This window comes from Diabrotica virgifera, chromosome 8 (assembly GCF_917563875.1).
Source record: "Diabrotica virgifera virgifera chromosome 8, PGI_DIABVI_V3a".
NCBI lineage: Eukaryota > Metazoa > Arthropoda > Insecta > Coleoptera > Chrysomelidae > Diabrotica > Diabrotica virgifera.
This window is the reverse complement of record NC_065450.1, coordinates 165,671,847-165,697,427: the sequence shown is the minus strand read 5'-3', so window position 1 is coordinate 165,697,427 and position 25,581 is coordinate 165,671,847. Positions and strand designations below refer to the sequence as shown.

The 25,581-nt window shown below is 32.3% G+C and overlaps 1 protein-coding gene across 1 annotated transcript in view; it reads left to right on the top strand.

Moving 5' to 3' along the window:
• LOC126889584 (odorant receptor 47b-like) overlaps window positions 1–25,581 on the top strand; it is a 74,583-nt gene that overhangs the window by 27,104 nt on the left and 21,898 nt on the right. Inside the window, exon 2 of the mRNA XM_050657984.1 lies at window positions 1,937–2,029. Coding sequence (XP_050513941.1) covers window positions 1,937–2,029 — 93 coding nt within the window. The remainder of the gene's footprint in view (window positions 1–1,936; window positions 2,030–25,581) is intronic.

The following is a 25,581-nucleotide window of genomic DNA, read 5'->3' as shown; positions in this document are numbered from 1 at the left end:
TGCAGTTTGAAATAGCGTCAACTTTCGTACGGCGCGGTAGACGTGAAGTGGGTTCAAGCCCCAAGCAAGTTATTCTTTTTTATTTTTTTTATAGATTTTATAATTGTAAGTATATTATTATAAAATTTTTGAAGATATTCTTCTTTTTTGAAAGTGGTAGATAAGAAAGTTAGTTTCAATAGAATCAATAAAAATGGTATACATTTTTATTTATTTTTATTGATAAAAATGACTTTTTAATGATTTTTTTAAATGCGTTGAAGTTAGTTTGATTTTTAAATAAAATAAGTACAAATAACCTTTTAAGTATATTTACTTCGTTTAAATTACCTATTATATAATAGAAGAATATCTTCTTACGTGCGTACAAAGTACACACACATTCTTTTTTATTTTTTTGCATAATCTTTAAATGTTAAAAAAAATAGTTATAAACAAATTAACGTTTCTCAGAAAGTTTTTATTATTCTCTAATTTAAAAAAATAGTTAAAATGCGTATTTCAAATATCTTGAAAATTAATGCTTTAAAACTATTTTGCAATCATTTGTAAAAAAGTTATGAAACAGCAAAATAAACATACGATTACTACGTTCTTTATAATTTTTTTAAATTCTTTTAAAGCGTAAAAGTGAGTTTAAAGTACAAGCTAATTATTTACAAAAAATATCTATTATTAGTTTAATGGTTATATTTTAATTAAAGATTAAAAATATATTTTTTTGTAATTTACACGCGCGAAAGTAGACTAATACAGTACTGTAGCTGAAATTTTCACTCGAAGCGACGACCACCGCGCGATATAAATAAAATTATAGTATTATGTATGCTGCGTGTCAGTCGCTTCGAGTGAACATTTTAGCTCCGGCTCTGTATCAAGCCTACTTTCGCGCTAAAAATTACAAAAAAAGTATTTTTAATCTTTGATTAAAATATAACCATTTAACTAATATTTAATATTCTTTGTGAGTAATTAGATTGTACCACAGACTTACTTTTAAGCTTTGAAACAATTAAAACAAATTATAAACAACGGAGCAATCGTATATTTATTTTGCTGTTTCATAACTTTTTTGCAAATAGTTGGAAATATTTTTTAAGGCATTCATTTTCAAGACCTTTGAAATACGCATTTTAAGTATTTTTTAAAATTGGAATATAATAAACAATTTCTGAGAAATGTTAATTTGTTTATAACTATTTTTATAAACATTTAAAGATTATGCAAAAAATGAAAAATTTATATTTTGTCGACAAAATATTAAATAGGCATCACATCTGTATTATCTTTCTAAGTTTCATCAATGTCTCATGAGTATTTGGGTTGTTATTGCGACTGTAAATTGTTAATTAACAATTGAATTGTTGCTAAAATATTCGTTTAATTTTCACCGGCTTCTTCAGTTATAATCTATACCAAGAAACCTTTTATTTCACCAAGTTATTTAATTATTGATAAATAATTACTTGTCCAAAAAATTTATTTCAAAATTCGAGATTTTGCTGGGAAAACCCACATTTTCCGAGAAAAATTTTCATCGGAGCAAATCGGGAAAAACATGCCTCTATGTAGAATTAAATTGGGGTGAATTTTTATTTGAGTGTTTTTGGTGTAAAGTTAAAATCTTCGGAGTTATAGACCAATAATTGAAAAAAACACGATTTGGGGGCGCCAATTTGTTAATAAAAAAAGTAGCACACTATCTGCGGACTTTGCATACCTATATTATTAATATATAGGATCTTATAATTCGATTCCAGCAATAAAATTGCTGGTAAATAACTTTTCCATGAATTTTGCTAATTAGCCCAGAGTATAAAAGCATTTTTGTCGATACCTAGTTGACTATGTAGCAACTATAACGTGACTATTTTTGTGGTTGAGTTGCAGTTGCATTGCGGCGGTGGACAAATGGTCTAATATTGTATTGTTTTAGGGAGTCAAACCGCTTGGAGCTTTGCTTTTTATCGCCGGATGGCTAGCAGCGCTTTTGCTATTATGTCACACTGGAGAAAGGCTAATGAATTTTGTAAGTATTGTTATGCTCTGTATTTTCTCTCTGTTATGAGATTGATCAGCATATTTTTATTTTGATTAATTAATTAATTATTTTAGTTACTACTTATGGAAAACAAAACCAAAATTAAATAAAACTTTCCAATAAAATTTATTATCAGGGCTAATTTATTTTAATGTATTACCTTTGGTTTGTGGCTTCTAGTATCTCTAGTTGCTTACTTCATCCAGGATAAAACAGGGAAAATAAATATACTCAATGTCATATAAATTCTATAAATATTATTTATTTATCCAATATACCATAAATATAAGATTTAAATGTATGCTAAAACTCAATTTTGTTGCAACTATTTCTTATCTAATAAATTAATCTTTAATTCTGCTATCTCCTTTTTTAACAAAATTTTCATTTAAATAATTCGTTAGACTGTTCGTACTACAGTCAAACCCGCTTATTAGAATACCTCTTAAAGGAATATCCCGGTTTAAGTAATAGAAATTTGAGGTCCGGAAACGTTTCTACTAGCCACCAATGATCGGTTATTAGAATATCCCGGTTATAGGAATACTTTTGATTGGCACGAAGGCTATTCCAATAAGCGGGTTGGACTGTATTATATAAAAAAAAAAACAAAATTTACTTTTTACCTTTTGAATAGATTACTTATTTTTTCTTTGAATTTATGAATGACTAAATTTTGCTATAGAACTGGTCAATAAAAAATAGACAAATATGGTATGTGATACAAAACAACTCTTTCCGTTTCACAAATAATCTGACTAACCTTTTTTCTCTTCTTTACTTCTTCTCATGGATTGTGTAGTCCTCTATTCTCCCACACGTGCCCCTCGGATGCTGCGAACGATCCTTCTCGTCCAAACTGCTTCACAAACAAACAGCAGCACTCGCTCGAAATCTCTCCTCAGTTTTCTCTCTGCTCGATATCTTGTGCAAAATGATACCAACCGGCTACTTGTTCCAGACAGAAACAGGAATCTCTTCGGACACAAGGAGATTTAACTTCTCAACTCGATCAACGATTTCGTTTCAACACGATTCTGCTTACAAGGCCGCCAACTTCACCACTTTACACAGACTTCTTACTTTTCAAAAAACTGGACTGCTCTCCTCAGATCTTCATTATACAGTGAAACTTTTTTCCTCCTCCAAGTCAGACTCAAACACTCTATTATCCTTCCATCCGTCTCTGTCGCCAATCACAAAACATCCTCTCAACAAATTATTTTTGTATACAACTTTGTGTTTCTACATGCTATAAAAACCTGATATTCTAAAACTCAACAATATATATAATAGGGAACTTGCACTAAAAAATTTTTTTGCATAAAATTTTTAATTTATGATTTAAAATGTTATATTCAAAATATTACGTCTTAACAATTAATAGTGTACGTACAACATCTAATCAAAGTTCCGCGCCTAAAATTTCCGTTTTAAACAACTTCAAAAGCGAGACCTGGGGTCTGACGTCACAGTCCACTCGTATCGTTTGTCCGTTCGGGGTGGGCTATTGCATTTAATGCAGTTTGCCCATAGATAAAAATAATATAGTTGAAATATCTTGTTTTACTCTGTGGCAAAAATGATTTTTTCTGTGACAGGCAAAATATTAACATTTTATCTCTGTTGACATGTATCAAAAAGTTCTTTTTTATGAAATTACTTTTGTCGTTTCTTGTGTTGAAAAACAAAGAAGAAACAAGTAACTTAAAAATAAACAAAACTTTTAGTAATAAAAGTGAGAGTAACTAAAAAGTATTGGTGCTACTATAGTATGCGGTCTACAGTCGGGTTTCTACTATAGCTTGCGGTCTACCGAGGGATGCGGTGTAAGTATAAGCTGAGATGATAAAGATATTTAACTTGTAAAATTACAATAATGATTCTTCTTATTTATGCGTATTATTAACTTTGTAAAGAAGGATTTTGTTGGCTATGTACACGTTCTATCGGTACGTCTGCTAATCACCATAATCTTTTCTCAGAAGGCTTTGAACACAATAATGAAAGGCTCCAGTAGGTACTAATAAACATTACAATAAAATATAATCTTTATTATAATGCAAATTACACCGTAATCTTTTCCAGGATATACGAAATCCGTCGATTAGAGGTAGGTAGATCAAACCCTCGGGGTAAACCGTATACTATAATATAATGGTACCAAACTATTGTTATAAACGGTTTAAACATGCTTATTAATAACTCTTACTTATTTGCCTCGCATTTCTTCAACAGAATAGCTTTCACTACTTTTTATAAAAGTTGCCACGATGAAGACATCAACGGTAGGTAAGTTAGTCAGATTGACCTTTTGAAAAACCCTCGTCCGTCATATTATGCGTTTTAAACTCTTTACAAAGTAGCACTCAACTTTATCAATTTCAGTTTAAAACTAAGCTGATTGGGGAACTACTTATTACAATATATAAGATGAACATAAATAATACCTAGAAATTTTTCATTAAAGACGATTAAAATGTAATATACCCGTGATACCTACCCGAATCGCGTTGTTTCCGACTAGCTAGCCCGGTTGACCGTGGCCCGTGACGTCGAACCAATAGAAGGACGTTCAAGAGCCTCCTAAGATATTTGAATTTTATAGCATTTTCAAAGCGTCGTAATTAGCGTACGGGTTAAAAATATTTGTTTTTTTCGCATGCAAGCGTTTTAAGATCATGTTACCTTATGTTTTTTAATATCATTTTAATATTTAAAAATTTATGCAAGTTCCCTATTGTGTTTACCGCCTTTCCTTCTAATAAGCATTTATAAAGGTCCTATTGTTCACTTTAAAGCGAATACATGTACATTCTAATCCGACCGTATTAATTGTATAAGTCCGTTCATAGAATAATTAATACAGAACTGTTACTCTTTCCGCGAAAGACTGTTTACTAACTAAATTATACTATTTACAATTTTTGGCCATATACAGGGCGATAAAATCTATGATCTCGTGGTCTTTGACATAAATTAATTTTCTAAATTTTTCCCATAAAAATTATATAACTGTATATACATAATATGTGTATAGTTAGTCCGTTAGTTTTTTGAACTTCTCTTCTTCTTATACAATCCACTAATGGATGTTCGCGATCACGTGTGACCATTTTCTCTATCGCTTGCAGCGTGTATTAGGTCTCCTATGTTTCTAAACCCTGTTCATTGTTTGACAGTACGGAGCCATGATATTTTCTACCTGCCCGCGCCGCTTCTTCATTAGAATAGAATAGAATAGAAATATGCTTTATTGCCATAAAAAATTTTACAATTTTATCGACAAAGCTTATAGTCCATGTGGTGAGACCGCTCCCGTCTGAAAAAAATTTCTGATTCGGTTTCTTTGTGGATTCCTATTCAAAAATGTCCCCTTTAAACAAATCTGAAGGGTGCGGGCGGAATTTTTGGGCAGAAATTGTTTAAACAATTTTTTTAAACAAATACAAAAGGTCACATTCTTTTGCTCCATAACATATATTTTTAGATTTTTTGGGTCAATCTAAACAAGAAAGGTATCTTGTAATTTTTCTCAGAAATTGATAGTTTTGGAGTTATAGGCGATTTAAAATCTGAAAAATGCGAAAATACGCATTTTCGAGGCTTAAAAACTCATATTTAAATTAGTATTTTTGAGGTTGCCGGATACTTAGATTGAAGACTGAACATTCATCTTCAAGATTCTGAAGAGTGGTCGCGTCTAACTTTAAATTATACCGTTGTTTTTTAATTGTTAAATATGCGTGTTTATCCGATTTTTTTTTCCGGTGCGGCGCGCTCCATTTAAAAAATCTCCTATTTTCCTCCGAAAAATATTTTTCCTAGATTCTTTGGGACATTCTAAATAAAATAAGTTTGTTGACATTTTTCTCAAAAGTTAATAGTTTTTAAGTTATAAGCGGTTTGCGTTTTTTGTCATTTTTAGGATTTTAAATCGCTTATAACTTTAAAACTATTAACTTTTAAGAAAAATGTCGGGATACTTATTTTATTTAGAATGTCCCAAACAATCTAGATAAAATATTTTTCGGAGTAAAATATGAGATTTTTGAAACGGAGCGCGCCGCACCGGCAAAAAAATCGGATAAACACTCATATTTAACAATTAAAAAACAACGGTATAAATTAAAGTTAGACGCGGTCACTCTTCAGAATCTGGAAGCTGAATATTTAGTCTTCAATTCAAGTATCTGGCAACCTCAAAAATACTAATTTGAATATGAGTTTTTAAGCCTCAAAAATGCGTATTTTCCCATTTTTCAGATTTTAAATCGCCTATAACTCGAAAACTATCAATTTTTGAGAAAATTTAGAAGAGACCTTTCTTGTTCAGAATGATCGACAAAACTTAAAAATATATGTTCCGGAGCAAAAAAACGTGATCTTTTGTATTTGCTTAAAAAATTGTTTAAACAATTTCTGCCCAAAAATTCCGCCCGGCACCCTTCAGATTTGTTTAAAGGGGACATTTTTGAATAGAAATTCACAAAGAAACCGAATCAGAAATTTTTCCAGACGGGAGCGGTCTCACCACATGGACTATTATAAATAGTCAAACAAACAAAACAGTAACAATCCAATTTACTAAAATTACATAAATCGTCAATATATTTAAATAATAATAATAATAATAATGAAGTTAAAACAGAAATAATCAATTGCAAAAATTTAAATAAATTGCAAATGCATAGTCTACCTAATAGTTAATAAAAAAGGTTTAAAAGTTAAAAAGTTAAGCTGCTGCATATGACACCCAAATATAGATAAAAAAAATAATAAAAATACTACTTGTGCAATTGGTACTGTAATTTCTTAGTTATTGACTAAAAAAATCTTCTACTGAATAATATGGTCTTTCAGACAGGTAGGCTTTTGTCAGTTTACGGAATTTGGGGAAAGATGGTGCAGATTTTAGTTGTAGGGGGAGATGGTTGTACAGTTTTTTTTGTGGAATATAATATCGATTTCTTTACTAACTCCGAGGACGGGGTCGCCAAATAGACGTCAAACGTAGAATTTCTCGTGAAGTAGTCATGATTAGGTCTTGGTGGAAAGACATGTAGATGTTTACGAATTAAGCAAACAGTTTCTAAAATATACAAAGATGTAAGTGTTAAAATTCCGTGATCTTTGAAATAACTTCTGCAATGTGTTGTTCTTCTGAGGCCAAAAACATATCTTATTGCTCTTTTTTGTATTTTGAAAATAACATTGAATTGGGCAGCTGTACCAGAACCCCAAAAAGGAAGACCAAAACGAAGATGTGACTCGAACAAAGAAAAATATGTTATTTTGGAAGATGCTAAATTGAGTTCATTCGAAACAGATCTTATAGCATAGCAAGCTGAAGAGAGTTTCTTCCGTAACAAATCGATATGGAGGGACCATTTAAGGTTGCTGTCTAAAAAAATACCAAGAAATTTTACAGAATCAACGGTACTGATCTGGCTGTTATTAAGAGGTAAGGGTTGAAGAGCTCCTTTATAAGACAATGCTACTGATTTATCTACGTTAAACGAGAGTAAATTTGAGTCAGACCAGGTTTTTATTGTAAGTAGATCAGAAGTTATAGTAGCATGAAGAGTTGCAATATTTGAGTTGCTCCAAGTGATACTGGTATCATCAGCAAAAAGAAAGATTTTTCCATCGATTTTTAAATTAGTCATGTCATTAATAAAGATAAGGAAAAGTAGAGAACCCAATACTGAACCTTGAGGTACCCCACATACAATGTTTTTGAGACTAGAGTCTGTATCATTTGCTCTAACCAGTTGTTTCCTATCATCCAAGTAAGATTGGAGCCAATCTAAAAAAATGCCTCGAATTCCGTAGAAATTTAGTTTTTTTATCGAAATGTTGTGATTTACACAATCAAAAGCTTTGGCGTAGTCGCAAAAAACGGTGGTAGTGTGAAGATTATTGTTCAGTGCTTGATAAACCTCGTGTAGTACAGAAAACATGGCATCAGTGGTGCATTTATTATTTAAAAAGCCGAACTGACTTTGTGATAAAATGTTGTTTTCAACTAGAAAGGACATAAGTCGGGCTTTTATGAGTCTCTCAATAATTTTGGAGAGTACCGGTAGTAGTGCAATAGGTCTATAATTGCAGGTATTAGATATTTCACCACCCTTATGAAGAGGAATAATGATGGCTGTCTTCAGGCACTCTGGAAATTTACCTCTCTCAAAAGAATCATTAATTAGTGAGATGAGGACTTCTAACACATTTTCTGGAAGATTAGAAAAAATGTTTATCGATAGACCATCAGTACTACAGGAAGATTTGCTTTTGATACTATTGATTGTTTGGATCAGTTCAGATTTATCGACTGGTTTTATAAAGAATGAATTCGAGACCTTTCTTGAATTAGGGAGATAGGAAATGGGATCTTATTGTGGCAAAATAGTTGATGTAATATTTTTACTCACATTAACAAAGTATTCATTTAGATTTTCAGGGTCTGGAAGGGAAAATGTTTGAGCAGTGTGGGTTTTATTTCGAAGATCGTTTATTATGGACCAAGTTTCTTTTGCAACACTTTTGGAGCTTCCCAGACGGTTCTGGTAGTAGACTTTTTTAGCTGATTTTATAAGTTTAAGATAGGTTGCCCTGTACTTGGTGATATAGTCAGTGATAGAGACGTTGGTATTTAATTTCTTGATATAGAGAAGAGAACGCATATTCTTGGAAGATATTCGGATACCTTTAGTAGTCCAGGGTTTGTGATGTTTTGGCTTAATTGCAATTAAAGGAAATGTTTTATTGAAGATACAGATAGGCTTATCTAAGAATTCACTGAAATTATTATCCACGTCCATGGCAGGAAAGCGCCACTCAGAGGTTAAGCATAAATTTTGGAATTTTCGAAAGTTCCGGGTGGAAAAAATCCTGCCTAAACGTCGGGTTTTCGAGAAGGGTTTGCTGGAGATATTAAACTTCGTATAAACTGCTTCATGATCAGATAGTCCAGCATTAATAATTGTAGAGTGGACATCAAGGGGTGAGAAGGGATGAAAAGATCATTCGATCTTTTCTTCAATTACGTGCCCCAGGTATGCCGTTTTGCCCAGTTTATTTGTACATAGCGTTGTCGTTCTGTACCAGTACGTCTCAGGATTTCTTCATTTGTTATTCGTACGGACCACGGAACTTTAATTCGTCGATAAATACACATCTCAAATGCCTCTAGTTTATTCATTGTGTTTATTTTTAAAGTCCAATCTTCCGTGCCATATAGGAGCACCGACCATATAGCATTTCGTGAATCTTAGTCTTAGGTTCAGGTCAAAGTCAGAGCTCGTAAAGACGTTTCTGAATTTTATGAATGCACTTCTGGCTCTTTCTATCCGACATTTAATTTCCATCTCCGACATCCAGTCTTCATATAGCCAGGTTCCCAGGTACTTAAATTTTCTTACGTGCTCTACATCTTTCTTTATGGATATTCTTCATCTTCGCACATTTCGCTTTCCTGGAATTTTGCCTTGTATAATCAGTTGTAATAATTGATCTCCATTTTATCACATGTCTTAAATACTCAAGTTTTCATCTTTTAATAGTTAATAATATTTCCGCTTCATTTTCTGTTCTTCTAGTTACTTCTTCTATGTTTGCTATTAGGAACTTGAGGTAATGGCTTGAATACAGTAGTGCAGAACTATTTACATAGAATGGCAGTCAACAGGGTCCGTATAGCCAGTACAGATAATATAAAAATGCGAAATAAGATAGTCAGATAGTAAGCGGCGTATTAAAAAAAGACAGAAAAACAAAAACAGCAAAAGTATAGTTTAAATCAAAGATAATTTAAGGATATTAAAACTCTTCATTAATACATATAAACATATACAGGGTGAGTCATGAGGAACTGTACATACTCCTACCTCGTATAGAGGCTCCTATGGGGAATAACAAATGACCATTAAAAAGTGTCTGCTCTCATTGTTTAGTAATAGAGTTTCGCATTTTGACAGAAATTTGTATTCGTCATAAGATTTGAACGGTCAGATCGATGTGTCTCTTATTTTGGCCAATCGTTACACTATTACCACCTAATCAACTGATTTATTCAAACTAGAAAAAAATCAGGTCCGGCTTTAAAAAATTAGTTCGTTTGGGCATTAGAAAAAATTTCAAGCTGTATACGCTTCTTGAAAACTCTAATATAAATTTTAGAAATTAGACAAATAGGCAATTAAAATGGCATATTTATTTTTTCCCACACGATTACTTAATTTTTTATAAAAAAATCAAATTTGACTATGAATAATTAAAAAATTGGTAAAGTGAACCATAGATTAAAAAAAAAATTAACTTTTATTACAAAGATTATTATTTTTTTAACAAATATTTAATTTATGTTACCACCCAAGTAACTGATTTATTCAAACTAGAAAAAAATCAGGCCCGGATTTAAAAAATTAATTCGTTTTGGTCTTAAATTTCACCCTGTATACGCTTTTTGAAAACTCTAATATGAATTTTACAAATTAGACAAATAGGCAATTAAAAATGGCGTATTTATTTTTTCCCCACACGATTACTTAATTTTTTATTAAAAAATCAAATTTGTCAAAATCGGAATTTTAACCTAAAAATAAAAAAAATGAAATCACGGTTTAACTCGCTACAACTCTGTTCCATTTTAATATTTTTTTTCTGAAATTTTTACAGCACATATCTTTTACCAATAGGGATGTTCACAAAAAATTAAAAAGTCATTTCAAACATGTAAAACGATTAAGAAACACCCTAGGAATAATTGTCTAAAATTTCAACAAAATTGAAAAAGCCTTTCTATAAAAAATCTTTATTAGAAATCTAGCATTATTTTAAATTTCAAGAACGCTTCTCTATTGGCCTGACGTCACTAGTTGCATACACCAAGCGCGCGCCATTCTCATAGTGTTATTGTTTACCTGTTTGACGTTTCAGGTCATTTTATTTTGTTCTCTTCTTGTTTTATCAGGGTTAAAGTGGAGTTTTATAGTGAGTTTGTTTAGTTTAAAGTGGATAGACTGTTTGTAAGGACATATTTTGGGTGGTACAAAAATAAACAAATAAAATGGAAGAAGGTTTTCAGAAAGCCGATTCGTATAAACTACCGACTGTAGTGTAGATGTAACAATGGTGTATGATTTATTGGCATCTTGTAAAAAAATAAATCTACCACAGCTTTACTGAGTGTATATTCCATATAATTTTCCGTGTCTTCTTTAAGCTAAAAAAATAAATGCTTAATACTCCACAAAAAAAAATAGAGAAAGTTGTATGCATGCATGTATGCATGCATATTGTATAAATACATTGGCTGGTTATTACCTTACCTTGGTTAGGTGTATTAAAAATATTTTTATTCTTCTTCATGTGCCTTGTCCGCTGTGGACGTTGGCTATTATCATGGCAATTTTAATTTCATTTGCAGCGTTTCTGAATAACTCGATCGATTTTTGTCCAAATCATTGGCGTAAGTTTTTAAGTCATGAGTGTCTTTTCTTCCGGGTCCGCGTTTGCTCTCTATTTTACCTTACGTTATCAGTTGGAGTATACGATATTTATTATGCCTCATGAGATGACCGAAATATTTTAGATTTCGTTTCTTAATTGTAAAAGAGATTTCTTTTTGTTTTCCCATTCGACGCAATACCTGTACGTTGGTGTGGGTCGCCAGGATATTTTGAGAATACGTGGGTACACCCACATCTCGAATACCTCTAGCTTTTTCATTAATGTTTCCATTATTGTCCAGGCCTCTGCGCTATATAGCAAGACCGGAAATAATAACATTTTAGCAGCCGCATTCTTAGTGAGAGAGATATTACGTCGCAATGGGTGAAAATATTTCTCATGCATGTTGTTAAATGTTAGCTCTGTCCTTTTCAACTCTAGATCTTATTTCGGTTGTTTCGTATTTCGAGTTGACAACTGTTCCAAGGTAAAAAATATTTTTGAACTTGGGTATTATACATTTTCATTTTAACCAATCTTTTCACTAAATTATTAATGATTTTAATATAATATAAAGTCATACCTACATCCACATGTAGTTATTTCAAGGTTTACTTTCACTGTAAGTATTATCAGAATCCCGTTTTTAGGAATTTTCCAGTTTAAGGAATACAAATTTGAGGTCCCGAAACTTTTTCATTTACTCCTTAAGGGGGTAGGAGCAAAATCTCGGTCTAATGCTATTTAAATTCATTCATCTTTTTCGAATTCTGAGAAAACTAATATATAATTATTTTTGAAAAATGTAAATGCAGAAAGAACAATTACATTATTACCAAGGGCCGAAAGTCTCTGGAAAACTTTTATAATGTTTATTTTATTAAGTTAGTTCTTTAAGTTAGTTATTTTAAGTTCTAGCTGCAACAAACCATTTCTTTTTCTGTTTTAAATTGGCTGGAACGGTCATGAAAATCTTGTCAGAACTGTTTTTTGATGTATTTACACACCCAGAAACAAAACACCACTTATTTGGCTTCATTTTTAATAATCAAATACGTAAAAAACTGCGCACATTCAAATACACTTCGTAAATAAGTATACAAAACTAGTCGTCGATCAAAGATGTTACGACTGCTGACGTCACAGACCGTAGCCTCGCTGCAGGGTACCGTTTTTCTAGCCTCCAAGAAAATCAACATTATGAACTCATTTATCTTAAAAAATATACATTTTTAAACAGTTTTATGATTGTTAAGTTTTTATACACCTTGTAATCTATTGAATTTATCTATATTTAAAAATTAGTGAACATCCCTATTGTGAAGACTACGAAAATTGTTGTAGACTTCTAGTCTTCTTCTCGTAAAAGTTGCAGATTCGTGAATTGCAAAGTTAAATCGCAAAAATTATTATTTGATCCCGTCTATGTTAAACTATAGAGTCCAAAGAGAAGTGTTATGGGGAGTCTTAGATCTAGACGTGTTATAGAAAAAAAAAATGGTGAAACTTTTAATTTTAAGAAAAACCTTGTTTGATTTTTTTATTTTTATGGTAAAATTGCGATTTTGACAAATTTAATTTTTTAATAAAAAATTAAGTAATCGTGTGGTGAAAAAAATAAATATGTCATTTTAATTGCCTATTTGTCTAATTTGTAAAATTCATATTAGAGTTTACAAAAAGCGTATACAGGATGAAATTTTTTCTAAGACCCAAACGAACTAATTTTTTAAAGCCGGACCTGATTTTTTTCTAATTTGAATAAATCAGTTGATTGGGTGGTAACATAAATTCAATATTTGTTTAAAAAATAATTTTTGTAATAAAAGTTAATTTTTTTAAATCTATGGTTCACTTTACCAAACTTTTAATTCATAGTCAAATTTGATTTTTTTATAAAAAATTAAGTAATCGTGTGGGGAAAAAGATAAATATGCCATTTTAATTGCCTATTTGTCTACTTTGTAAAATTCATATTAGAGTTTTCAAAAAGCGTATACAGGGTGAAATGTTTTCTAAGACCCAAACGAACTAATTTTTCAAAAGCCGGACCTGATTTTTTTCTATTTGAATAAATCAGTTGTAATTGACCAAAATAAGAGACACATCGATCTGACCGTTCAAAAATTATGACGAATACAAATTTCTGTCAAAATGCGAAACTCGCCTTGTATATTATTAAACAATGGGAACAGACACTGTTTAATGGTCATTTGTTATTCCCCATAGGGGCCTCTATACGAGTTAGGAGTATGTACAGTTCCTCATGGCTCACCCTGTATTATGCGTATCTATTATTAAGAGCGCAGGCGCAAAAATTTTACCGCTATCCCTATTTTTTCTTTCTTTACACGGCAAATAACGTATAGTAAAGTTGTCACTGGTATGAATATGTACATAAATATTACTTGATAATGAAATTGTCACCATTAACTTAGAGATGACTTTTGAATGTTCCTAGATAACTATGAGAATAAATAACTATTACTTGTATAATCGCTTAAATTATTAATTCCGTTAATTAATACGATAATTTTTTCACTAATTATGTATTCAGGGATTATAATAATTTATATACTATGCAATAAAAACTAATACTTAATCGAGAAAAGAGGAAAAGTGATAAAGTGATCTTTATAATAATAATTATTATTTTTCACTTATTTTATAATAATATATTGTTACTATGGAACGCTTAGATAAATTTTGAACATCTTTAACAACAAAAAACTTGGATCACAGAATGTATCCTGGTGTATTCTCTGCTTGGGATCTTTCATAAATAATAAACAATAAATAACTTTTTATTAATTTCACGTCTTAAATTATTTATTTATCAAATACACTATCAACATTCGGTGCCGCCCAAAATCCCGACAGCCAAAATCCCAACAGCCACAATCCCGACGGCCAAAATCCCGACACGCCAGAATCCCGACAGGCCAAAATCCCGACATGCAACAATCCTCGCAGAAGTAAGAATTCCGACCACTACATTTTGAATATTTATTGTTTCCTTTTCAAATGCAATACCAAATCATATTATAGAGTATTGAAATTGAAAAATTATTACTTACTAATAAGTACGGATACTAATTATTATGTATTTTAAAAGAAAAAATTATTTAAACACTTCATTTTATAATATAAAAGCTATACTTACTGAAATAGAAGGTTGTAAGTGACATGATAATATCTATTATACAGTACGTAAATTGTTCAGCTGGACATAGGAAACATACATCGTATATATTTAGATACATAAATCCATACATTGTATTATATTGAGGTAATTGTGGCAACTGAGCTACAAATACAAACTGTCAGTAATTGTTTATCCTGGATGTTAGCATTAACTTCAAAATTCGTTAAACGTCAAGTATTATTGGTTTGTCATCTGAACCCCGAACCGAAGAGTATTGTTTAAAATGTTTATTTATACTTCTCCAGAAAAGATGCAAATAATTAAATGGTATTATTGTCAAGGTAATTCGTTGGCAGAATGTGTAGATCTATTTGCTAATATTTTCGAAACTAGACCCATACCTTGTAGACAAACAATTGCAAATGTTATAAATAGTTTGAAACACAATATTGCTTAAAAGATTGTACAAAATGTCACAAAAGAAAATAGATGTCCCCGGAAAGTCAGCAGGAAATCGAAAGAAGGGATGAAGATATTTGTTCTACAATTGAGGTAGATAACTCCAGAACCACCAGAAGTGTCGCCAAAGAGTTGGAGGTTTCGCATACCACAGTTCATAAAGTTCTAAAAAAATATAGCTTTAAGAGTTTTAAATACTCAAGAACCCAGGAGTTATTTCCCGAAGATCGTTATCGTATAATGGAGTTTTGTCAAGCTGCAATGGAAGCATCTCACGAAAATGATGATTTTGTAAAAAACATTCTTTTCACCGACGAATCGTCATTTTCTGTACGGGGTCATCACAATCCTTCCAGAACGCGGTATGGTCTCAGGAAAATGTACATAGAAGCATTGTACATCGGACTCAACGCCCTCAAAAACTTACTGTGTGGACCGATATTTGAGGTGACCATGTATTTGGTCCATTTTTCATTGAGTGAGTTCCGAATTCAGCTAAATATCTTGCTCTTTTACAAGATAGCATTATTCCAGCTATTCAGAATATCCCAGATGTACGTTTAGAAGATGTCTGGTACCAACATGATGGCTGCTCCGTTCATAATGCGCGTATCGTGAAAAATTATTTTTTCAAGATCGCATTATAAGCGGAACAAGCAACCAAATTAAATGGCGTACAAGATGTCCCGATTTGGCTCCCATGGATTTCTTTTTCTGGGGAAATATTAAATCCACCACCTATGGCAACGATCTCGAGAGGGAACATAGTCTAGAGGATTTTGAAAATAAAATAAGAAACGTTTGTGCTACGATTACGCCACAACAGCTTGAAAACGTGAAGCAAGCATTTTATAATAGACTAGGTTATTGTCTTGCAAAGCAAGGTGGTCTATTTGAACCTTTCATTTAGTTTACTTATTATTTTGTACCGTATAATGTATTGTTCGATTTTCAATTACTTTAAATTAATTATTTATTTGTGTTTAACTAGTTTGAATAATAATTTTTCGTTTTTCGTTGGGCTTAGTAGGTACACAATAACATTTTTAAAAGGTTTTTAACTGCATTTTAATAACTTTAAATTATTTACGTAGATTTACGTAGCAGAATTCCCTCTCTCGATTCACACGTTTTTCATGAAAGAAAATTCTACATACGAGTTTAAAAAAAATAGGTGTGGTTTCCTGTAGGCCTATTGGGGACGATCTTTCCACAATAGAAAAGATCAACGCACTGGCTGGCTTACCTCAAGTGGTGTGAAAACGGCTAGATATGTTTGTAAAGGAGAAATTTACTTTACTCAAAGGATTGTGACCGATCAGAGGTCACAGGTCAAAGTATCCTCAAAATACTATGGTAGCCACTTGAGGACACTTTTGCCTTTGACCCCTTACGACACGCAAAGACCGCCGTTCGTGAAGTCACAATCCTCGTTTATATTAATTTCGACTGACACAAATAAACGTCAAAACATGACAATATAGTAGCTGAATATTTTTGGCCTGAGTAAATAAGAAAATTGTGTAATTAGTTTTAAATAAAAAATATTTTAAAAATTAAAGTAAAATTATTAACTCATTAATCATAATCTTTGTTTTTGAGTTATTTATGGACATTCTTGCTTACAAATTCACTTATTCTATTCGTTGTAACAACTCTATTCTAAAACTCGAACTCGAACTCGAACACAAGCTTCAACTAACACAGATTAGCGCAGTTGCCACACTCAACTTAATGTACATTGCATATGTCCAGCTGTACGATTTACGTACTGTACATATGAAAGTAAACTTGAATTCAGGGTTTGATTATACAGGGTTACGCAATTGAACTGTTACCAACTTCACATCGATATATCTGGCAAATCGATAATGACAGCTACGTCAAAGTTGGCCTGATAACACTTCAGTATATCGTTTAATAAGCCGTCAAAAAAGCATTTGCATCTAAGTTTTATACATACAACAAAAGTTATTCGCAATGGAATTTAATAGTGTGATTGCGTTATATTTGGCGGGAAAATCACAACCAGCTATTGATCGTCAGCTCAAACACCTCAAAGTGAATAAAATGTTTGTGTATCGCACCATAACTCGTTATAATGATACTGGTAGCATTGCCAAACGCTATGGTGGTGGACGAAAAAAAACAGCATTATCACCTGAAATGGTTTGGAAAGTGAAGGCTCGACTTGAGCGAAATCCATGTCGTAGTGGTAATCAAATGGCCAAAGAACTGAAAATATCCCAGCGAAGCATGCAACGAATATTGAAAAAGGAGCTCAAGGTCAAGCTTTACAAGTTCCAAAAAGCATACAATCTTACATCAAAGCAAAAAAAAAGTTCGGCTTGACAGAGCAAAGGAATTGTTACGCCTGCACGAACGTGGCGAATTTCCGAATATAGTGTTCTCTGATGAGAAAAATTTCCCTATTGAGCAGTTCATAAACTCTCAAAATGATCATGTTTATCAAAAATGATCATGTTTACTTGACCGAATGCACCTACGAAAGTTTGAGCCTACGAACGGCTACCCGAAGTAATTTTCCATCTCAAGTAATGGTATGAGCAGCTGTAACCACCGATGGACGCTCTCCAATCGTTTTTATTGAATCTGGTGTCAAAGTCAATGCAACTTATTATCTGAAAAATGTTTTAGAAGCTGCTTTAGAGCCGTGGGCACGCAAACATTTCGGTTGTAGACCATGGATGTTCCAACAAGACTCAGCACCGTCTCATAAAGCTAGTGTGAACCAAGAATGGTTAAAAAACCATGTTCCACACTTCATTTCATCCACACAATGGCTTTAGAATTCGCCAGACACAAATTCGATGGACTATTCCATCTGGTCCATTTTGGAGAGCAAGGTGAGGACTAAAAATTATGCCAGTATGGATGCGCTGAAGAAAGCAATTATACGTGAATGGGCCAAAATACCGGAAGATCACATTCGATCACATTCGTGCAGCATGCAGCTCGTTTTTTGATCGTTTGAAGGCCATAGTAAGGCAAAAGATGGCCACATCGAGCTAAAATGAGTGAATTCTGAAATTTTTATTATTTTCACACATTTTTGTTATTTGAATCAATAAAAAATAATTTCACACCAAAAATCATGGTCGTTTGAATAGGTAACAGTTCAATTGCGTAACCCTGTACATATATTATTGGACTATATATTGGCAAAAACAATAATTTCATATACCCATGTTAGAAATTGTATTTAGAAAATTAGTTCATATTAAATGGTAAATACTTTTGTTTAGAAACAAAAAATAAAAAACAGATGGCCATAAACAAAAAACAAGAAATAAATGAAAAATTATATGTAAAAAAGAAAATCAAACCTGTCGGGATTCTGGCCTGTCGGGATTTTGGCCGTCGGGATTGTGGCTGTTGGGATTTTGGCTGTCGGGATTTTGGGGTAGACCCATCAATATTATTTATTCAATACAGCTCAAAATATTCCTGAAGCCGTGTGAAATATCTTAAAGTGACACTGTCTTGTCAGCACATTCTGTTCGACTGAGTGCGTTGTATGACAAAGATAGCGAATGTTCGATTTGTAAAATATTACCACGGACATGGTGTTAATTTTTTTCAAATCCTGAAGAAACCAATAAATATTTTTAAAAATTTAAACGCAGAATGAAAGACTACGTTATTACCGAGAGCCGAAAGTTCCTTAGAATAAATAAAAAGTTTCTTTTTAATGAGATATTTAAAATTAAAAATCACACTAAATTTTCTGTTTTATTTTCATCCCAGTAACTTATTAAAATATACATTATAGAAGTTTTCAGAGACTTTCGGCCCAGTGGCGGCTCGTGGCCTTGGAGACAGGGTCGGCAAGGTTTTTTTTTGTCTCCTCATATAGGTATACCATCAAACTAAAAGGCTTAAATCATCATAGGAGATTTTGTTGTTTTTGGTTTGTTTTATTTGACGTACTTGACATTCTCTCTTGTTTCATGGTGTTTCGACAATACGTGTTGATTCTTTTGAGACAAGATAAATCCCGTTTATTTGAGGCAGAAATTGGTGGTAATAAGAAAATTGATGAACAGTTTGTTGTAATGAATTGCAGTACTTACTACATAGAATTATACATACATATTTTGTAACTTATCCCACTTTCTGAAAATATTTGGATCGGCATAATTTTTAAGTACCTAACTTGTAATAATAAATATCTTGGAAATTCTTTGGCAAATGGAACTTTTTTATTTTGAATCGTAAAAGAGGTCAAAAATTTGCAAATCTTCAAAATTCGAAAAACGAGTATCTATTTGCATATTAGTAGGTATCCAAAATTTCAAGATATACCTACTCGTTTTTCGAGATATGTATCATGTCGGTGTCTTTTTTGGGATGGTTCGGAAATATCAAGCGAATCCAAAACGTCACTGCGTATATATTGGAAACTACTATCATTACGGAAATCTCTGAGATTTTGCACCAGCTTTCGTATTCTATTTTTGGAATTAATAATGTCAGTTGACTGATTTTGAACAACAATGAATATCTTGGGCCAACTCTGTCTTAAAAATATTTAAAAGAATATTAAAAGAGTAATTATTTAATAAAGTTCTCAAACCGATTGCTTCACGGATCGAGGTATCGCCTCTTTCAAAATCGTCGCCTTCGATAATAAAATTAAAAACTTTTAAAAGCTGTTCACGAAAATCTGCTACAGATACTAAAACTACTAGAGATAATCTGCTTAGATAAAACTAACCGAGATTTAAAATTTCATCGCGTCTGACAAACTGTTCGCAGTTTTTTCGAAACAAATTTGTTCTAAAGCAGTAATCCGTGAGCTAAACTGGCAAGAAAAGACGATATTCATTATTTTTTTACACGTAACATGCAAAACTAAATTCATTATATACGCATCATAGTATAGTGAGTAAATAAAGCTTGTGATGCAATAGTTTTAACTTTTGCCTGGAGACCATTCAATTCACCACACATCACAGCAACGCCGTCATAAGATTGCCCCAGTTTGCCCTACCAATATATTTTTGATATCAAAATTTTTTTTCTACAACCGTGTTAAAAATGCAATTTTTAGCACTCCATACGAGCGTTAAAAATGCTATTTTAAGGCACTAGTGCTTTAAAATATTTTTAAGGCACTGCAGTTCGTATTGACCGTATAGACAATTTTGATGTAATGTCAAAAAAATATAAAAATGGAATGTCAGTCACGTTCAAGTAAAAGTTTTTGTAGATATTGTCCTGTAATTATGTTTGTAGAAAAAATATTGTATGATATGCGTAGTAAAAAGTACATTTTTAAGGCACTCATGTGAATTGCAGAAATCGCTATCGCTCATTCTGCAAACTTTCACATGCGTGCCTTAAATGTGTACTTTAAACACTTATATCATAAATAACTATTAATCTGTTCTTTAAAACACCAAAAATATATTCTGCCTTATTGCTTTTACTCACGTCTCTAAAACCTAAAAACCTCTCATAAATATTACCACGTAACGCGTATCGAACAACAATAATTGATAATTGTAAATGACATGATAATCAGAAGTTTCATCTACTTCCAGCGAGAAGCAAATGGTTTTCTAAATCTCAGATTCAATAACGTTATTAAAAATGTAACTATTTGATTATATGTATTCTGTATTACGAATACACTTCGAATCAGAAAGTAAATATTTCTAAAACAATTTTATTAATTCTCTATAATTACTTTAATTTTTAACAAATGCTTCGATTCATCATGTCTACTAAATGATAATTCCTGACAACTTAAAAAATTACAATATCAAACGACGTAAAATGGCGTGATTATTTTTGACAATTTCTGCCGATGCGATGCTCCAAATGAAACACCGACCGGCAGATTTAAAAGTGCCGTACCTGGCCGCTTAATGCCCACGGAGAGAATGTATTTATGTTCGCTTTCGCTTGCTCATCAACTTGTTATTTCGTTTACGTGTAAATTTGTAAATCGTCAAGCTACGGATGAGTTGGGTACGGCTAGCCGAAAAGTCAGATGAATGGTTCAGATCATTCATTTTTTGAGAAGTCTTTTATGCGCAGGGATCACTTAACGCTCGGATTGATCAAATCCTTTTAAAAACCATGAATAAAATTTAGTCTGTATTATCTGACAGATTTTTTTTTACTTCACAGATACAAATATTAAAAAAATTTATATCTATAAATGTGTGAGTCGGCACTGCCGACCCTGCCGACCCTGACCGGCCGCCACTGTTCAGCCCTCGGTAATAACGTAATCTCTGTCATTCTGCTTTTAAATTTTTCAAAAATACTTATTAGTTTTCTCACGACTCGAAAAAAAAATGAATCCCATTAAATAGCAATGGAGCCGAAAGTTTGCGCCTATCCCTTAATGCATTATTAGGCGCAAAATGTCGCCTGTCAAAATGTTCAATGTGTTTTAAATCTATTCATTTTTTTCGAATCCTGAGAAAGCTAATAAATATTATTGAACAATTTAATAGTACATTCTTTCACGGTTTTTGCGGTAAATTTTAAAGAACCGCTTGGATTGAGATGAAATTTGGCATACGCATAGCTAATATGTCAAAGAAAAAAGTGATATTGTGCCGATGTGTGCTTTTGCTCTAGGGGTGACTTTCACCCCCTCTTGGGGGTGAAAAAATATATGTCAAAAATAAGTCCGGAAATAGATATACTGACTAATTTTAAGTAACTTTTGTTCTATAGAGTTTTCGCCAAGTCAACACTTTTCGAGTTATTTGCGAGTGAATATATGTTCAGTTTTCAACAAAATAACCACGTCTTTAGACGGTTTTCGCAAATAACTCAAAAGTAAGTATTTTGTCGAAAAAAAAGTTTTTACAAAAAATGGTGTAGTTTACGCTTGAGATCTCTGGACCTCGTAGCACCAGAGTTATATAGCCAATGAAAAATAGGTTCATATTCGCCAAATTTCAAATAGGCTATTTCAACGTGAAATATCCAAAAAATAAAGCACTTTTTTGGGAAAACCTGTTATAACTTTTTAAAGTGTTTAAAAAAGCTTTATTTCTGTTTTTATAAAAAGTTTCCAGCATCAAATTTAAGCAAGTTACGCTCAAAATACAGTTGCTCCCTTTTGTTTTGGCCAAAAAAAGTCTGGAAGATCACCCCCTAATTGGCAACCTAAATGAAATTAATCATTACCGCTCCACAAATTATTTTTCTTATGTTGTGTTTATACGATATGTAAGTTTCATTGACTCAAAGTGCTTATTTTTGAAAAAATTTGGTTTTAAAATAAAATTTTTAAAATTTTTAATTTTGAAAAATATGTTTTTTTTTAAATAACTTCAAAGTTGTTAGAGAAACCAAAATTCTCAAAAAATAAAAAAGTCAGTATTGCTTTTCTGAATATCTTGTATTTTTTTGTTTTTCTGTAAGACAAAAATTGATTAAAATTTGGTGTTTCTAAATTTGCATACACTCGTGATCAGTGACTCGTTCAAGGCCTTTTAACTAAGGCTCTTGCAAAAATAAGGACTTTGAACCGATGAGACTTACAGATCATATAAACAATATATATACGAGTAAAGAAACTTGTGAAGTGGTAACGATTAAGTTCATCTGAGATACTAATTAGGAGGTGATTTTCCCGATTTCTTACCAAAAAAAAGAACTAACTTTATTTTGAGTGTAACTTTTTTACTTTTGATGCTAGAAATTTTTTTTATAAAACAAAAATGAAATTTTTTTAAACACTAAATAATTTGTAATGAGTTTTCCCCAAAAAGTGCTTCATTTTTTGGTTATTTCACGTTAAAATATTCCATTTGGAATTGAACGAATATGAACCTATTTTTCATTAGCTATAACTCTGCTTTTATCAGGTATAGAGACCTAAAATATACACAATTTTTTTCAATTTTTTGCGGGCTATATATATATATATATATATATATATATATATATATATATATATATATATGTTACACTTGAAGTTTCCGCGGGAGCTATATGTGCTTTCTGTTGTTTTCCGGGTTTGACTCCGCGTTGAATAATTTTGGTTTTGATAAAAACCATTATTTTGACGACGTTTCGGCAAGATCTCACTTGCCATTGTCAAGTCAGGTAGTTCCGCTTCTCGCTGCTGCTTGAAGTAAACTGGTTTACTTCAAGCAGTCAGCAATGTCAGTTTACTTCAAGCAGCAGCGAGAAGCGGAACTACCTGACTTGACAATGGCAAGTGAGATCTTGCCGAAACGTCGTCAAAATAATGGTTTTTATCAAAACCAAAATTATTCAACGCGGAGTCAAACCCGGAAAACAACAGAAAGCATATATATATATATATATATATATATATATATATATATATATATATATATATATATATATATAATCCAGTTCTCTTTTACCGTGAGGTGTCGAGAAATCTGCTTTTACTTCCTAATCATCTCTCTCCAAAGTTTTCTGTTGGATGTCCTTCTCTTGGCTTCCTCCCATGTGAGGTTTCTGCTTTGTAATGATTTTCCCACAGCATCGTTCCATTGTTGACACGGTCTTCCTCTTCTCCTTGTACCAATTTCCTTTGCTTCCCAAACTACCTTGACTTGTCTATGTGGATCTAACCTATTTAAATGACCGAACCATCTTAGTTGCGATCTTTCTATTGCTTTGTTGGCACTCTCAACATCTAGGTTGTTTCTTATCGTTTCATTTTTTACTTTGTCTATTAGCGTAACTCCTTCTACTCTTCTTAAATACTTAATTTCAGAAGATTGTATCTTGCTCTTCTCCCGTTCAGTTAGTGTCCATGTTTCACTTCCATATAACAAAGTAGGGAGGTATATTGTCTTATATACTGACACTTTTGTCTTCTTGCTAATTTCTCTTTTGCTAATGAAACCTGAATTCAGGGAGTGATATAGTCGTGATGTTTTAGCAATTCTGTTGTTCAGCTCTTTTTGCATTTTTCCTTTTCCATCTATTATAGTTCCTAAATATTCAAAATCCTCCACTTGTTCTACTAAATTTCCGTCTAGGTTTATATGGATTTCTCTGGGTGTCTTGGATATAAGTAGAGTTTTGGTCTTTGCTAAATTTATTTTCATTCCTTTGTCTGCAAGTTCTCTCGTCCATAAATTTAGGTTGTTTTGCAAAGATTTCTCTGAACTTGCTATTAATGCAATGTCATCTGCAAATACACATTCACTTATCGTTATACTTTTTAATCGATGGTAACCTAAATCTAATTTTCGGGACTTTCTACTGCATTTTTCTATTACTTCATTCATATATATAGAGTGTCCCAAAAGTAGTGGAACGGTCGAATATTTCGCGAACTAAACATCGGATCGAAAAACTGAAAAATACGTGTTCAATAATTTTCAAAAATCTATCCAATGACAGCAAACACCAATCCCCACTACACTCCCTGGAGGTGGGGTGGGGGGTAACTTTAAAATCTTAAATGGAAACCCCCAGTTTTTCATGCAAATTTGGATTCGTTACGTAAAAGTAGGCAACTTTTATTCAAGACGTTTTTTCGAACTGTGGATAGATGGCGCTATAATTGGGAAAAACGATTTATTCTGATACCATAGGTAAATTATAGAAACGGTCTAATTTCTCACGAAATACACTTCCAAATGAGAAACCAAAAAACAAATTTTTAATCTTTTTTGAAAACCTATCGAATAACACCAAACATGACCCTCCAACCCATCCCCTGGATGTGGGGTGGGGGTCACTTTAAAATCTTAAATAGCAACCCCCACTTTTTATTGCAGATTCGGATTCGTCATAAAAAATTAAGCAAAATTTATTCGAAACATTTTTTAAAATTTCTGATAGATGGCGCTAAAAAATCGAATTTTTCCAATTAAGGCGCCATCTATTAACAATTTTAAAAAATGTTTCGAATAAATGCTACTTAATTTTTCATGACGGATCCGAATCTGTAATAAAAAGTGGGGGTTGCTATTTAAGATTTTAAAGTTACCCCCCACCCCACATTCAGGGGGTGGGTTGGAGAGTCATTTTTGGTGTTATTCGATAGGTTTTCGAAAAAGATTAAAAATCTGTTATTTAGTTTCTCATTGGGAAGTGTATTTCGTGAGATATTAGACCGTTTCTATAATTTACCTATGGTATCAGGATAAATTGTTTTTCCCAATTATAGCGCCATCTATCCACAGTTCGAAAAAATGTCTTGAATAAAAGTTGCTTACTTTTATGTAACAAATTAAAATCTGCAAGAAAAACTGGGGGTTTCCATTTGATATTTTAAAGTTACCCCCACCTCACCTCCAGGGGGTGTAGTGGGGGTTGGTGTTTGGTGTCATTGGATAGATTTTTGAAAATGATTGAACACATATTTTTCAGTTTTTCGATCCGATGTTTAGTTCGCGAAATATTCGACCGTTCCACTACTTTTGGGACACCCTGTATAATGAATAGCAGTGGGCTCAAAACTCCACCTTGCCTTACTCCTTGTGTAGTAGCGAATGTG